Source organism: Mauremys mutica, chromosome 11, assembly GCF_020497125.1.
Source record: "Mauremys mutica isolate MM-2020 ecotype Southern chromosome 11, ASM2049712v1, whole genome shotgun sequence".
In the NCBI taxonomy this organism is placed as follows: Eukaryota; Metazoa; Chordata; order Testudines; family Geoemydidae; genus Mauremys; species Mauremys mutica.
Genome location: NC_059082.1, coordinates 39,619,039 through 39,635,227, shown reverse-complemented (window position 1 = coordinate 39,635,227; position 16,189 = coordinate 39,619,039). Strand labels below are relative to the sequence as shown.

The 16,189-nt window shown below is 51.2% G+C and overlaps 1 protein-coding gene across 2 annotated transcripts in view; it reads left to right on the top strand.

Annotated features, from left to right (window-relative positions):
- The window catches only part of ALPK3 (alpha kinase 3), an 88,856-nt gene that overhangs the window by 35,508 nt on the left and 37,159 nt on the right, over nucleotides 1-16,189 (top strand). For both annotated transcript variants that reach the window (XM_044981077.1, XM_044981076.1), the window contains one exon: nucleotides 7,850-7,967. In XM_044981077.1, coding sequence (XP_044837012.1) covers nucleotides 7,850-7,967 — 118 coding nt within the window. The remainder of the gene's footprint in view (nucleotides 1-7,849; nucleotides 7,968-16,189) is intronic.

Here is a 16,189-nt window from a genome sequence, read left to right as displayed (position 1 = left end):
AGGCTGTGGTGAGTGGGGAGTGTCTCAGAGCCCAGGCTGCAGCCCGAGCAGGAACATCTACATGGTTGTTTTAGACCCTAGTGCGAGCCGGAACATGGTCTACACTACAGTGTTAGGTCGACATAAAGCAGCTTATGTTGACCTAACTTGGTCAGCGTCTAGTGCTCCTGCCGATGTAAATCACCCACTACCTCAACTTAACTCCACCTCCGTGAGAGGCGTAGCACTTAAATCGGAGTAGTTAGGGTGATGCAGTGTCTGTGTAGAGACTACATTACTTAACATTGGCTGTCAGCCCTGTGTGGAGCTGACAGCTGGAGGTCCCTTCCCTCCCCGTGCTGACAGCCTGACCTGCCAGCCAGGTGCTGGGCTTACAGACTCAAAAGACTGTCAGCACTGGGACAGGGGGTGTCAAGCTGTGAGCCCCATGCCCAGCTGCCAGGTTGGGCTGTCAGTGCCGGAGGGGAAGGGGGGTAGTTGTGAGCCCCACACCTGGCTGCTAGCTGGAACTGTCAAGCTGGGGTCGGGGGGTGAGGCAGTTGTGAATCCAGTGCCTGGCTGTCAATGCTGTAGCTGGGGGCTCCAGCTGTTGGTGGCTCTCAATGCCTCCCACAGTTCAGGCAGTGGAAGCACTCCTGATGAGGATGCGCACCGCCGCCAGAAGAAGCAGAATGTGGATGTGAACTGCCGCTTTAATTACTGCAGTGGCTGTACGTCGACTTGGCTTAAGCCGACTTAATTCTGCAGATAAGCCCATAGTCAGTTGATCCGGGCTCTGAGACTTGCTGCTTAGAGGTGTTGTTTTTGCAGTATAGACATACCCTGAGTTTCATGGATGTGCAGGAGGGAAGAAAATACTCTTCACTGCCCCAACCACTGCATTGTGGGTAAGTGACCTATGCAAGAGGTTTTTAAAAACCTGTTTGTGACTCTTCTTGGTACTTTTGGTTGCCAATGAAACAAACTGACAATGTATTCCTGCTTCCCTGCCTATCAAGTGTGGTTGGGCTGACACCCGTGTTGGGGGTTTCAGATATGGAATGGAGCTCTTTCATGCTGTCATTGAAGGGGTGGGGATGTTGGCTCTTTACCAAGGAGATCTCTTCTTCAAAGTCTGTATTAACACCTAGTTAGCTGCACTATCTAACAAAAACAGCCTTTCCAGCACTCTCCCTGCAGAGTCCTCTCCCTCTCCATTTTCACAACGCACTAGTTCCCTAGACATCCATTTCCCCTGGAACATCACTGGATCTGATTTTTAAATGTACAACTCCAAGCAGCCACACACCCATTTTGATAAAAATCTCTTTGGTTTCATTTTTCCATTATCTATTCAATCGAAGCGGGAACGGGCATTCCTCCCACCAGCCCTTTGCTGTGCCTGTATCCCTTTTATAGGCCTGGTTAATCCAGCTGGTTTGTACCCAATGGCAGTTGTGTTTCTTGGCGCAAGTGCTCCAGTTTTCTTGGGATAAGATCTCTTGGATGTGGACTGTGCTCGCTACCTCTTGGGATCTTCTCGAATTGAGGGTCACAGATGGCCCTTGCTTGAAGCTGTGGGATGCTACAGCAGGGGTTCTAAAACTTTCCCATGGTACAGAGCAAGTTCTTACAGATACCGTAGGTGCCACAAGACAGTTGTATAACATGCTGGTGGCTATTGTACACATGGGAAAATGTCTAGTGAAGAGCTAGTCCTTTAATGAAAGTAGAAGAGCCAGTAGCCAGCCAGCACTCCATAGACCACTTTTGAGGAAGCTTTGTGCTAGGGGCTGTGATCAGGGTTCCAGACCGTGTATGCTGGAATTGATTGATAAGGACGGCCTTCAGGAGGAGGGGCTAGGCCTGGCTCGGAACTGTCACTTGCCATCATTTTGCCCATTTCTGGGGAGGAATGTATGGGCCACTTTCCTGCTGTTCCCCACCTCCCCTGGTCAGCTGGGCTCCACCCTCCCTGCTGCATTATTCCCCAGTCAGGTGAACAAATCAAAGGCACCAAGAGAGGAATGATTTGCCCGAGAGTTGGCTGGTGGGGGACTGGTAGTTTGGGAAGGCAGTGGGGTAAGAGGGATGGATGAGTGGATAGTGCCAGTTATGTTGCATGATAGCAGCAGGCAGTATGGGATTTATTTGATGGGTACTAGTCCTTTATAGTGCCACTAGTGGCCGATTTCCCTCACTGGGCTGCTGCAGTTAGGGTGATGGGAAGAACGGTGCAGGGGCCAGTGTGACAGGTTCCCCCTGGGGTGCCGTCTGAAACTGGGATACCACTGAGCCCTCCTCTCTCACCAGCCTGGGCTCTTGTTTACACTGTTTTTCTGTGACAAGCTCCCAAGCTCTCTCCAGACTCCAGCCTGCACTTTCACTAGCACACATACAGACAGGGACACACCCAGCTGCACTTACATGTAGATACCGTGACCAGCTATTGCCTGGGAAGGCTGCAGCTAGGGTACTTCGCAGCTACTCAGTCCCCCCGCCCGAGTTTAAACCCAAAATTATACCATTTTGCACTGCACAGTACAGCATAAGCAGGCTGCAGATTCTTAAGGGGCAAGCTACACTAATTTTCAGCTTGGAATCCCCAGGTGTTCCATTCATAGGCTAAAAATCCCTTTAGGCTGGGTCCAGCACTCCCCCGCCCCTCAGTTCAATCTCTCTGTTCTTTAGGTGTTTCCAAGAGTCAGTTTGGGCAGGGAGTCAGTACAGATCCATGATGATGTCACTCCCCTGCTTTATATAGCTTTTGCATAGGGTGGGAACCTTTGTTTCAAAGCTTGTCAGTGGAAGCACACTGACATCCCACGATGGAGTCCAGCACCAGGTGACCTGGTCGCATGTACCCGTAGTATCTCAGCAGCCATTACTTGGAGGTTGTTTGTAGCATTCTCAGGGAAGCCTCCGCAGGTGGGAGATAAACTTCTCCTTAGGCCTATTGACTCCCTGGTCAGGTGGAGTCAATGGGCCTGGCTCTAGCTGAGCCGATTGAGATGTGACAAAGATCTGACCTGGTCCAGAATGGAATGTCTCCTCTTTTCACATCCATCGCCTCTGTCAGCTCTGCCCTTTCCCACTCCCAGGCCTGCACTCCTTGGCTTTTCTCTCTCCTCCTCCTCCAGCTTCACCCCTTCTTGCTGGGTCTCCCACTTCTGTGTAATCTCTCCTTCATCCCCTCTACCTCCCTGTGCTCCTGCTAAATCCCTGCTCTGCTCCAGCTCTGCCCTTAGCCTCACCCCGTTCTGCCTCTCTGCCTACTGCTCACTCACTGGCTGCCTGTGCTCACACCTCCCCTCCCTAACAGCTACTCTTTTAGGGTCACCTTCCCATACGCAGCTTTACACCTTCTTCCATGCTGCCCCCTAACTAGGAGCTGCCTCGCCATCCTCGTCTATCCCTCTCCGCCTTCAAAGTAATCCCTCCTCGCATCTCTTCCTGCACCCTCCCTCTGCTCTGCTCTTGGTCTGTGCCTGTCTGATTAGATGGAGCTCTCCTGACCAAGGAGACAGTCTTGCCCATGTTTTCAAAGCACTATATAAACTCATAGCCCCGTAACAATAAATATTGAGTTAGCAAGGCAGTGGGTCTCTGCCCAGGCAGGGGAGGCAACCCTGTGGAGTGGCTAGAGCACTGGACTAGGCATCAGAAGAAACATACTCTAATCCTGGCTCTGAGACTTACTTGGCTAAATCGCTGCTATGCCTCAGTCTCCTTGTTTGTAAAATAGGGCTTATGACATGCTCTTGTGTGAAGCACTTGGGGTCTGTGGGCCCCAGGGAAGAGCCAAGTGCTGTAAATGAATATTGAGGGTTCCTGGCTGCAGTCTGTGTTCTTGCATCTCTTGCACGCCAAGCTAGGAAGAGACATGGCGTGAATGCCACAGCTCGGACGCAGGCGCTCAGCTCCACGCACGCCAGACCTGATCAAGCCACATTGGCTGGTAAGTTGCAAAGGGAACTTCAGGAGGGGAGGGACGTGTCTGGCACCCCTCCCATAGAGCAGGTGTCCTAGAGGTGCCCACCTACTGGGATATGACAAACTTCTCTGCCTTTGCAGGCATGCAGGGAAGGAGCCGATAAGGGACAGCACTGCTAACATCTGAACTGGGGGGGTGGGGTTTGAGAAGCAAAAGAGGGGAATGCAGCTCTTCTCTCTTTACAAGTGTAAAGGAGTGGGTGTCTGCTCGAGGGGCAGAGCCAACCAAGGCATGGCCTAGCTCAGGGGTAGGCAACCTATGGCACGGGTGCCGAAGGCAGCACGCGAGCTGGTTTTCAGTGGCACTCACGCTGCCCGGGTCCTGGCCACCGGTCTGGAGGGCTCTGCATTTTAATTTAGTTTTAAATGAAGCTTCTTAAACATTTTAAAAATCTTATTTACTTTCCATACAACAATAGTTTAGTTATATATTATAGACTTCTAGAAAGAGACCTTCTAAAAACATTAAAATGTATCACTGGCACGCAAAACCTTCAATTCGAGTGAATAAATGGAGACTCAGCACAGCACTTCTGAAAGGTTGCCGATCCCTGGCCTAGCTTCACGTGGGAATGGCAATAGCTCATGGCCAGACACATGGAGCCAAACACACAGCCAGCTACTGCAAAAGCAGTTCCAAGAAACTAAAGTTCTAACTATGTATCTGTGGTGTGTCGCCCCATGACTGCAGTATCTGAGCTCCTCAGCAGCATCAATGGCTTTTCTGGGTCTCCCCCATGAAGGCAGCGGATTATCCCCACTGAGTGGAGGAGGAACTGAAACAACAAGATTCAACCACACCCTCTCCCTTGGCTGCTGCTGGAACAGGCCAAGGTCTGGCTTACAGGGGCTATTCTCCAGCCTCCCCTTTCGTCTCTGCTGAGCCCTGTAGGAGCAGGTCTCCTCTCCACCTGTCCCTGTTGCCACTGCATCCCTCAGCACCCAGCTCAGGGAAGCAGCTCCTTCCCCAGTGCCTGCTGCTTCCAGGAAAGAGGACCCAGAGAAAGGGTTCCCCAAGCAGTGGAGGGGAGGCAGAGATGGAGAATCCCCCAAGGCGGTGGAGAGAATCCTTCAGAGGCACAGGGGCAAGGGAGAACAGAGCAGGAGAGGTGGTGGGGCTGTCCTCAAAATGGGGAACAAGGTGGATGGTGACAGCATGTCTCCCATGAGGGCAGGGCCGGCTCCAGACCCCAGCGCGGCAAGCACGCGCGTGGGGCGGCAGTTGTCCTCAGGGGCGGCAGATTGGGCCGGCGGACCTGCCGCAGTCACGCCTGCGGGAGGTCCACCGGAGCCCCGGGACGACCGGACCTGCCGCAGGCATGACTGCGGAGGGGGCGCTCCTCCCGCGGCTCCAGTGGACCTGCCGCAGGCATGACTGTGGACGGTTCGCTGGTCGCGCGGCTCGGCTGAACCTCCCGCAGGCATGCCTGCGGCAGCTCAACCAGAGCCACCGGATCAGCCAACCGTCCGCAGCTGCGGGAGGTCCAGCCGAGCCGCGCGACCAGCGAACCCTCACCAGTCAAGCCAGCGGAAGGTCCGCTGCTCCCGGGGCTCTGGGGCGTCTCCCGCGCATGACTGCTTGGGGCGGCCGAATATGTAGAGCCGGCCCTGCATGAGGGGGTAGGTAGGGAGGGGCCACCACTGCCTTTGTTGATCTTTTAAAGTCTTTTGTTGCCTTTCTGTTCAGTGTTTGACTTAACTGGAGAGACCCGGTCTGCAGTGCGACACTCCCAAAAATTAGCCTCTTGCTCCTGTCCCCCAGACTCTAACTAAAGGGTACCGTAGCCTCCCCAACAGAATAACCCTGCTGTAGCTCAAACCAAGGCGGGGCTCACTGAGAGAGGTTCCCTGTGGTCTGCGTGATGCAGGTGGTCACGCTGGATGATAATCATGGTCATTTCTGGCTCTGAGTTGCCCATGGCCTTTTCCAGGCTGCTCAGCGTTTGTGTGAAGGACGGTATGCTGGATGTTTCCATGTGACCTTTGGCTGGAGTGCTTCCTGGGCTATGAAGGGAGGGGAAGCCCCCGTCCTCCAGCATGCAGCGGGGCTGGGGCAGGTTGGGACAATGCAGAGGAAAAACAAGTGAACAGTGCATGGTTGTCTAGCCATCGGAATGTTTGCAGGAAATGAGTCTTAGATTAATAGCTTGGGATTTAGAGTTGTAATTATCACTGTCAGATGGAAACCTCCTTAAAGCTGGGAGGTGACTTGGTCATTGCAGCTTGTGCAGTGAGAGTCTCTGCCTGTCTGCACTTGGAGTCCTGAACACAGGCTCCAGAATCAGGTGGCACCTTAGAGACTAACAAATTTATTTGAGTATAAGCTATCGTGGGCTACAGCCCACTTCATCAGATGCATCGAATGGAACATATAGTAAGAAGATATATATACATACAGAGAACATGAAAAGGTGGAAGTAGCCATACCAAGTCTAAGAGGCTAATTAATTAAGATGACCTGTTATCAACAGGAGAAAAAAAACCTTTTGTAGTGATAATTAAGATGGCCCATTTCAGACAGTTGACAAGGAGGTGTGAGGATACTTAACATGGGGAAATAGATTAAATTTGTGTAATGACCCAGCTACTCCCAGTCTCTATTCAAGCCCAAATTAATGGTATCTAGTTTGCATATTAATTCAAGTTCAGCAGTTTCTCATTGGAGTCTGTTTGTTTTTGAAGCTTTTCTGTTGCAAAATTGCCACCTTTAAGTCTGTTACTGAGTGACTAGAGAGGCTGAAGTGTTCTCCTACTGGTTTTTGAATGTTTTGAATGTTAACCAAGGGCCGCTTTCTAGAGCAGTTTCCCCCTGGGGAGGAGGCTAATCACAACCAGAGTTAGAGCTGCTTTGATTGGAGGAAAGAGCATATCCAAAAACACCATAGGGAGCCGATAAGGAAATCTTGCACATTGTAACAAGCACCCAAATGCAATTCTGCCACATACTGCACAGAAAATGAGAGGTTTTAAAGGAATAACACATGGAGTGGGATGTGCTTCCCATCCCAATACACCCATAGATAAATGACCTATCTAGCATTCTGCAAAACTAACTGAAGCATGATAATTTGTCTTGTTTCTGCAGCAGAGATAGATATCCTAAATCTACCTCCCCTTGCACAGGAACTCACAGTACAGAGATCTCTGCATTAGCAGCTCTCCTGAATTTGCCATGTGCACCCCTTGTCTGGACAGGAAGCTGCTTTATAGAGCAGGCAGCTAACTCGGCTTTGCTTGGGGCAGACCTGCTGACTGCTGATCTCTTTTGCCACAGCTGATCCTGGTAGGAATGTATCTGTTTCCCTGGCTCAGAGACCAGCCAGTCACGCGTGTCATTATGTCATTCTACTGAAAAGGCAGGAAACATCTGTTGTCAAATAGCATTTGTAGGACACAAACCAACTGTGATGCAATTAGGGTTGTTTCTGTTCAATGGAAACTTTGGGCTCAGTTTACAGAATGTGATGTGTTGTGAAGAGCTGGTAGCTCCATGGAGAACCAAGTGTCTGTTTTTTAACCTTAGGCTTAATCCAGTCCAAACATGCCTGCTTCGTCTAAAAGTGTCAATGTTCTCACCTCCTGGCTATAGCCAATGTGACCGAATGTGGTCTAATGGTCCACTCTCCCCACTCAGGAACGAAGGGCTCAGATTTTTGCTCACAAATAGCTGGATTCTTATTAGCGTAAATGACAAGATTACAAAATGTGTTACTCTCTCACTGTGCGACCTGCAGATTGGGATGAGCCTGGGGAGAGAGACTGGCTGAGATTTAATTTACTATTGATTTTTGTTTTATATCTCTGGGAACGAGATCTGCAGCCCTCCTTTCATGTTCATTGTAATGCCCCATATGCTGATATGCAATTTCCTGTCCAGGCTACCCCCTGCCAGAAGTGACCTGGTATAAGGATGATGAGGAGATGGACCGATACTGCGGCTTACCGAAGTATGAGATTTTCCGGCATGGAAACCGCCACACCCTGCAGTTATACAAGTAAGAAAGAAAGTCAGAGAACATTTGAGTTTGCTGGAGGAATCCTTTCCATATAGCTTGTTTTAACAGAGAGAATACAGATTATTCAGCACAGCCTGAGCTATCTGCTTCTAATTGTGTGAATGCCAGTTTGAGAAAGACACTTCAGTCCTGCCTTCCCTCACCCCCACCATCCATTCACAATCCTGAGCTTTGAATGCCTAATATGGCCATTACTATCAATGGCAGCCATGATCATCAGTTCAGTTTGCAGCACGTGCCAACTTTCCATCACCTTGTCCCTAATTCAACCCCATTCTGGTTATTGTCACCCCTTTTATTAATCTGACCCCCACCCTGCCAGCCCAGGGCCTCGGCCAGAGCCCCCACTACTGCAGCCATTCTCTGGTGTAATGCAGAAAGCAGCAGGTTGAGGGTATTAATATCTTCTAAGTATATTAACTCTGGTAGCAGCATGTGTCTCAGTCCGCATGGGAGAAGGACCCCCTACAGAATGATGGGAGCCGTGAGACGAAAAGGCAAAGGAGCTGATGGTGAACAATAGTGGTGAATGCAGCAGACAAATAAGACAGGATGAGGCTGGAGCTTCCTTTTAGGAGTGTCCCAGAGTGGCTTTCGGCAACCTTGGTTAAATCAATCAATGGTGTGGTGAGGACAGACTCCAGATTGGAGGAGGTCAGGAGGAGAGCTGGATCAGAGGAAGTTGAGGCAGTTAGAATAAACAGCAGGGTTTTCCCAAGCTCTGCCACAAACCAAGCTCTACCTGCTTGACACCAGTGTATGACGCTGCTCGCAATAGACTCTACAGATGGTCAAATCATGGTCATGTGGACTCTCCTTTTCCCATGGCCAGGGCTGGATTATGGTATTGGCATATGCTAGGCCCCATATCCCAGTCACGTGGTGATTTAAAAACAATTTTTAGTCCACACAGCAGGTTTCTAAGTGCTGGTATTCTCCTAGGTGCCACCCATTTGTGACACCAAAATGAAATTACTCTCTGAGCAGATTGTGCAACTCTTCATAATATGGTTGCCCTTCTCCTTTCTGGCATACTGTGATCAGCAATGAAAGAACTCGCAATGTTGACATTCAAATTACTGTAATTGGGCACAAGAGTCAATACCTTACTGCGATGCATGGGGCAGGCCACACCTCTTAGAGCCATTGTTTCAGGCTCTCTGAGGCAGCTGTTGCTTCACTGCTTGTGCTGAGGTCACATTTTCAAGGTTTTCTTCACAACCACCCGTGTAGAAACTAACTCATTTTTAAAATGAAAGCTGAGATTCTGGCTGGCAGCTTCAGTGTTCTGATTCAGTACATCCCAGCCCAATTTGAGTCCTAGGTTTTGGAGACAAGAGAGAATTAGAGAGAGAGGACAGTGTTTAAGGGTGGCATATAGCCACTGACACCAGCATGTGTTTTCCCTAAAGTTCATAGCTCATGTTGTGATGTTCACCGTTGGAGGTTCAGCTCTGCTATGCTGGCATACATTGACTTCCCACTCACTCCTGGTTTATACCAGTGTAACAGTAAACATGTGAACTTCTTGCCTGAGTAGGTGCAGCTGTGTATTTCACTTGGGTGTGTGCACATCCAGCACGCTGGAGCCAGATAATTTTGCCTGAAGTACCCACAGAAGAGTGGCAGTTGTGCCTCATGGCCATAGCTCCTCCCCGGACTATATGAAGCGGCACTGCTTGTATCCCCTTCAGTTCCTTCTTACCCCCCAGGACTCGAGTTGCAGCTCTGTGTGGTTTTTACCTCCCAATCCTATATGTAGTGACTTTTCTAGTTGTATGTAGCTAATTAGTGTGTGTTAGTTAGCTGTAGTTTGTGTTTCCCTGGTGATATCCTCTCTAGGCTTCAAACATTGTCTGTCGTGTGGGGGACCGATCCCCAGCAATGATCCCCACACGCTGTGTTTGCTGTGTTAAGGCAAGGCCCATATCAAGGAGCAAGATTTGATTTGCAAATTGTTCACCAAACAGACTTAAGTGGTGAGGGATCTTCATCTGAAGCGGCACCTACTTGAACGGGCTGTGCGGCCTGCTTCGGCACTGAGGCCCTCATCAGATCAGAGGTCACCCTCCCCACCCCTCATCAGGGACCTCTCTCATGAGATACTGCTCCTTGATCAAGTCCATTTTCTGCTGGCTTTAGGAGCAGTGGAGGAGGTTCTGCCAGAACATCAGGGGTCATGGTTTCTCCTCCTGGTACTTTCTGGTGCCCAAATCCAAGGAAGGGGTAAGACCCATTCTCAGTCTTTGTGCCCTTAACAAATCTATGAGATACATGAGGTTCTGAATGGTCACTTTATCGACTGTTCTCCCCGCGTTGTCTCAAAACGACTGGCTTGCTGCTCTGGACCTTTAGGATATCTACTGTCATGTGGCAATTTTGCTGGGTCACAGAAACTCCTTCCATTTGTCCTGGCGGTGCGTCATTTTCAGTACACGGTGCTTCTATTCGGCCTCTCTTCTGCCCCCTGGGTTTTTTCCAAATGCAAGGTCATCATGATGGCGTATCTTAGAAAGAAAGGAATCCACATCTTCCTGTATCTGGAGAAGTGGTTACTGTGGGATAGGTCCAGAGAGGAAATTCTTGCTCAGATCAACACTACAGTGTGCTTGCTTGACCATCTGGGTCTCAGCCTAAATACTGAGAAGTCAGCTTTGGTTTCCACTCAGAAAATAGAGTTCATTGGGGTCCTAACAGATTCTGTAAGTTCGAGAGCGTTTCTCTCGATTGACTGTTTTCAGGAGATTCGCCGCCTTGCTTCAGTCTGCAGTCTCAACCTACAACAACCATTTGCATATGCCAGAGGCTCTTGGACCACATGTCTGCTTGCACGCAGGTGGTCCAGTTTGCAAGATTGCACCTTCATCTCCCTCAAATGTTGCTCAGGATGGTTTATCATCTGACTCTTCACCCCTTGGACAGATTGGTCCGTCTTCCTCAACTTGTCCTGGTCTCCTGGCAGTGATGGATGCGTCCAGACAATCCAGCCTTTGCCGGCCAGGTCTGTTGTTGCTGGCAACTCCCTGATGGGTTGGGGAGCACATCTGGGGTCACTGAAGGTCCAAGGTCTGTGGTCACAGTAGGTCTACAATGTGTGTCACGCTTTTGTGGACCATATCAGGGAGTGGTTCACATACTTGCCGATAATACCACTGTGATGTATTATGTGAACAAGCAAGAGGGAGCACGCTCCAGCACGCTCTGCCTAGAGGTGATCAGGTTGTGGCAGTTCTGCATTGAGGAGAACATTATTCCAATAGCTGACCATTTGCCAGGGGTCTAGAATCATTTTGTGGACCATTTCAGCAGGAATTTTTCCCTGAGTCATGAATGGTCTCTGAAGACAAGCATCCTCTAGGTCATCTTGGCAGCTGGGAGCATCCCAACGATTGACCCATTTGCTACAAGGGACAACAGGAAATGCAATCTGTTCTGCTCTCGAGAGGGCCTCAGACTGGGCTCCCTGTCCGACACTTTCAGCTGGCAGTCAGCTCTCCTATACACTTTTCCCCCAGTCATCCCACAGGTCATCCTCAAATAGAAGGCAGATTGGGCCAAGCTCATTCTCGTTGCCCAGGCATTGCCAAGGCCCTGCTGATTTTCCCACTTTCTTGCGTTGTCCATTCAGCCTCCCATACCACTTCCTCTCCCTCCCTACTCGCTCAGAATCACGGTCACACCTTGCCTTCCACGCTCAGCTCCCGGCATCTCCAGGCATGGTTGCTTCATGGCTGAGTGACGAGGAAGAGCGATGTTCGGAGGCTTCTGTCCAAGACATCTTGGAGTATCTGCTGCACCATCAGTCATCTGGACTTGCACTTAGTTCATTGAGGGTTCACTTGGTGGTGATATCAGTGTTTCATCCTCCCATCCAGGGAAGATCAGTCTTCTCCAATGCCATAGTAGCAAGATTCTTAAAAGGGCTTCTTGGTTTCTGTCTTCCAGACCAAGAGCCGGTCCCTTTGTGGGACCTTAACACAGTCCTAGTGGCTTTGATGGGACCTCTATTTGAGCCCCAGGCATCTTGTCCCTTTCTGATTTTGGGTCAGAAGGCTGCACTCCTGGTAGTGATAACATCTGCTAGGGGAGTTGAGTTTCAGGCTCCGATGGCAGTGCCTCCTTATACAGAATTCTCCAAGGACAAAGTGACTTTAATGACCACACCCAAAATGTTACCTAAAGTGGTTTCTCAGTTTCATTTGAACCAGGTGGTATGTTTACCCGTGCCTTTTTTTCCTAAGCCACATTCATCTCTGAAGGAGCAGTGTCTCCATATGTTAGATGTCAGGCAATGTCTGGCCTTTTACCTGAACAGGACTAAACTGTTTTGTGCTTCACCTCATCTGTTTGTGTCATATGCAGACCATATGAAGGGACAGGAGGTCTTTTCGCAGATGACCTCTAAATGGATAACATCCTGTATTAAGCCTGCGTATGAAATAGCTTTGGCTATGCTCCTTCAGCGGGCGCAAGCTCATTCTGTGAGAGCACAACGTCAATAGCGTTCCTCTGGGACGTCCCAATCCTAGACACGTTGCAGGGTTGCTATGTGGGTGTCCACACATTTACGAACCATTACGCCATCACTGCAGCTTCCAGGGCAGATGCAAGTTTTTGTAGAGTGGTCCTGCAGTCCTTATTTAGATAGAGTCCCACCTGCAGGGGTGGAGCGGGTATGCTTGTGAGCCACCTATGTGGAATACATGGCTGCATCTGCTCAAAGACATTGGAGTCTCGTCTCTGGGCGTTCATTGAGAGAGAACCAAGCAGGGTCAGACTGGCACTACCCCATTTAGCCAGGGGAGGGTCTATGGCCATGAAGTGTGAGTACCATCTCCTACAAGTACTGCTAGGCAAAATTCTCTGGCTCCAGCATGCTGGGCATGCACACAGCTAAGTGGAAACATGTCTGCATCATGTCTCAAAGAACCACAGTCACAGTAAGTAACCGTTTCATCTCGCAGAAGCAGCAAGCCTTATGGATCTCTATCTGAGAGGAGCCCTAGAGCTGTGATGGCAGAGAGATTGCGTAGTAGCGTCTGTTGTGTTAATCTTGATGGAATATGTTGGCCCCGAGAGTCAGAGGTGTTCACACAACCTTTTCACTGTACAGCATTAAACAATTAAACAAGGCTCAGGGTTATGGAATACAGAGACCTCCGCCTGCTTAGCCCATCACAAATCTTTTTTAAACCTGTTATTAAAGAAACAGGAAAAAAAATGGGGGTGAGAGGGGGCAGTGAGATAAATTTGAAAGGTAAAGTTATCAAGTAGGGCTTTCATTTTAATGATATTCCTTATTCCCTTTAGTGGTAGAGAGGTTTTAGGACACCAATCCCTGTCTGATGGTATTAAAGATGGTAATAACTGCCCTTTGGGGGGAGGTGGGAGAAGAAAAGTTTGTTGAAATGGCTGGAGCTGTCGTAGCTGTTGTGGCTGAAGTCTGATCTTACTTCCTAGAAGACAAATCACTACAAACACACGAAAGAGGAGAAAAAAGAACAGCAAAGAGAGATAACGTAGCTTCTTTCTGTAGGGCTGGCTTGTACTTGTAACCTCACTGGTGGAGAAACACAGGCCCAGCAGACAGTCTGATCAGCCACTCCGAGACTTGGCAAACTTGTACCAGCATCTGCCTGTTTCGAACAGGGGTTCATAACCATTTTTTGAATTCCTGTCCCACCTTGGCATTATTTTTAATTGGGTTTAAGCATGGGCTCGGGTGTTATTTGGGGATTGGATGGGAGCTGTGGGAGGGACAGGTTTGGGAGCTGTTGATGATGTTGGGGGGGGGGTGCAGGGAGTGCAGAGAGCTGTGTGATTGTGCCAGTGACCACAGCTAGCTCTGGCTGGCTCCATCCTCCGCAGCCCATTCCCCATCTCCTCTCCTCCCCCCGTGCTCTCAGGCACTTGCAAGGGATGGACTTATCTCTGCCACAGCAGGGATGGGGCTGGTTTGCTGGGCTCTGGATGGACTCTGCCCACAGCACTATGTGGGGTTCCCACTGATGCCCACCACTGGGCTCTGGGGACTCTCCCTGCTCATCCTGCCACTGGGCAGCTTAGCACTGTGCTGGCCCTGGCACCCCTGGAGGTGGGCTTTGCCTGCCGAGCTGGGCTGTGCATGCGGGCAGCGGGGTGGCTTGGATTTGGGGGAGCTGAGCAACCTCCAGCCCTAGCCGCCATTACCTATGCTGCCCCTCCATCACGACAGAGGGACAGACGGGCCAACTTTGAGTGGTGATGTGACCCTGTGGGCCAGGTTGCAATGCCATTTTCTTAAACTGGCCTGGCTCACCGCACGCATCTAGAAAGTCTGACACCCACATCCCCAAGGTGAGAACCTCTGGTGTAGGGCATTGCCTCTCTGCTATAGACTCACAGCAGTGTTAACACTTGTACAGTCTTGGCCAGATGAGCTAGACTCTCGTTAGATAGAAGACAGAAGGACAGGGATAGGAGGGATAAGAAATAAAATGGGGAAGGAAAAGGAGACACAGGGGAAGCAGTAGCGTAGCTAGCGGGGTTCAGTGGAAGCAGCCGCTTCCCCTCAGGGCGGCAGGTGCGGAAGTGGCGCCTGCCGGCCGGCGCTGCCAGCAGCTTCTGCTGGCCCAGGAGAGCCCCACCAGCACGGCCGCAAAGCAGAGGCAGCGGCAGAGCCCGTGCATGCTGGAGGAGCAGATGCCGCGGCTCTGTGCTGCTCATGGCAGCCACACCGGGCAGACCTGCGGCCGGTCACTCCCAGCAGGAGCCTCGGCGCCGCCCACAGCTCACCGGAATAAAACTCCCCCGAGGAGGGGAGAGTGCTTCCCCCCTCCCACTGTGGCCTGTCAGTGCGACCCGCCCACAGCCAGGCTCCGCCAGCAGCCCTGGGCAGGGCAGCGCCCTCCCGGGCTGAACGGGCGAGCCGGGCTGCAGCTCGCTCGGACCGTGCCTGGCGGGGCTCACTGCCTTCTTCCCCCACCCCCCAAGGGGTAGGGCCAGCGCTGAGCCTGGGCTGGTGCTGCACATGGTGAGCTTCTCCCAAGCTCTCTCGGTCCCGGGGGCAGCTTCAGCCCCCTCTGCACAGAGAGCCCCGGGGACCCCAGCCCACTCCCATCCCCAGTAACCCCTCCCCAAACTCCATACCACGTGTACCCCTCCCATGTACCCTGTGCCCCTGCCTTTCCCTCCCCTTCACCTCCCCTCAGACCTCCGTCCTCTGCCAGCCTCCCTGTACAGCCATGGGAGGGGCGGCGTGGCTGGGGGGGCGCAGTATGGCCGCAGCGTGGCTGGAGGAGCCAGCCAAGGGGGGGAGGGGGCACAGCGTGGCCGGAGGAGCTGAGGGGCGTGGCTGGAGGAGTAGCCAAGGGGGGCACCTTTTTTTATGTTTGCTTGCTCCGTCTGCTGTTAGAACCTGGCTACGCCACTGAGGGGAAGGGGTGATGGCAGGAACCAGGCAGTGTGCAGGATTTAGCTGGAGCCGGTGGAGCTGGTGACGTCCATCTGGGTCCTTCTGGTCCAGTCTATTGAAGGCATCTGTCATGATCAGGCTGACAAAAGCCCAGCAGTGTCATGGTGGATCCCAGGAGATGGTGGGGGTGGCAGCCATGATGGTGAAGCTCACTCCTTTCCTGTTCACCCATCTCTCAGCTGGCCAGCTGATTAATTTTAAGAACCTCTCCCCCAAAGGGAGTGATGGGTAGAATAGCCCATCCCCTCATTATTTTACCCTTCTATTAAGCCTAATTTCCAATGCACTACGTTTGGCTCATAGATTTCCTGTCCCACCCTCCTCTGGTTTACCAGACATGATTTGAACAGTCCTTGACACATCAGGAGGCCATTTGGTTGTTGTAGGTGACCGGAACCTTTTATGAACTTTTATCCACTTTCCCATGGTGAGGTTCATAAATGGAGTTGGCCTGCTAGGCCCCCCTTGTTACAGCTGATTGAGGTGTGTTTCAAACAGCTACTGGGCATAGGCATGTGAGGTGACGTGGAGTTGGAGGAGTGATCTCATTAGACTGGTTTCCTGTGGCAGAAGGGAAGGCTAGGGGAGGAAATTCAAGAAGCAGAGTTAGATGGAGCACGTCAGAGCCTGAGAGAAGAACCCTGCCTGGGGATTCATTCGATCAGGGTGGAATCAATGGAATTCTTGGTGCCAGCTGTTCTTTCTTCACCACAATCCTCTCCAGTTTAGGCCAGTGCCAATATTTCAG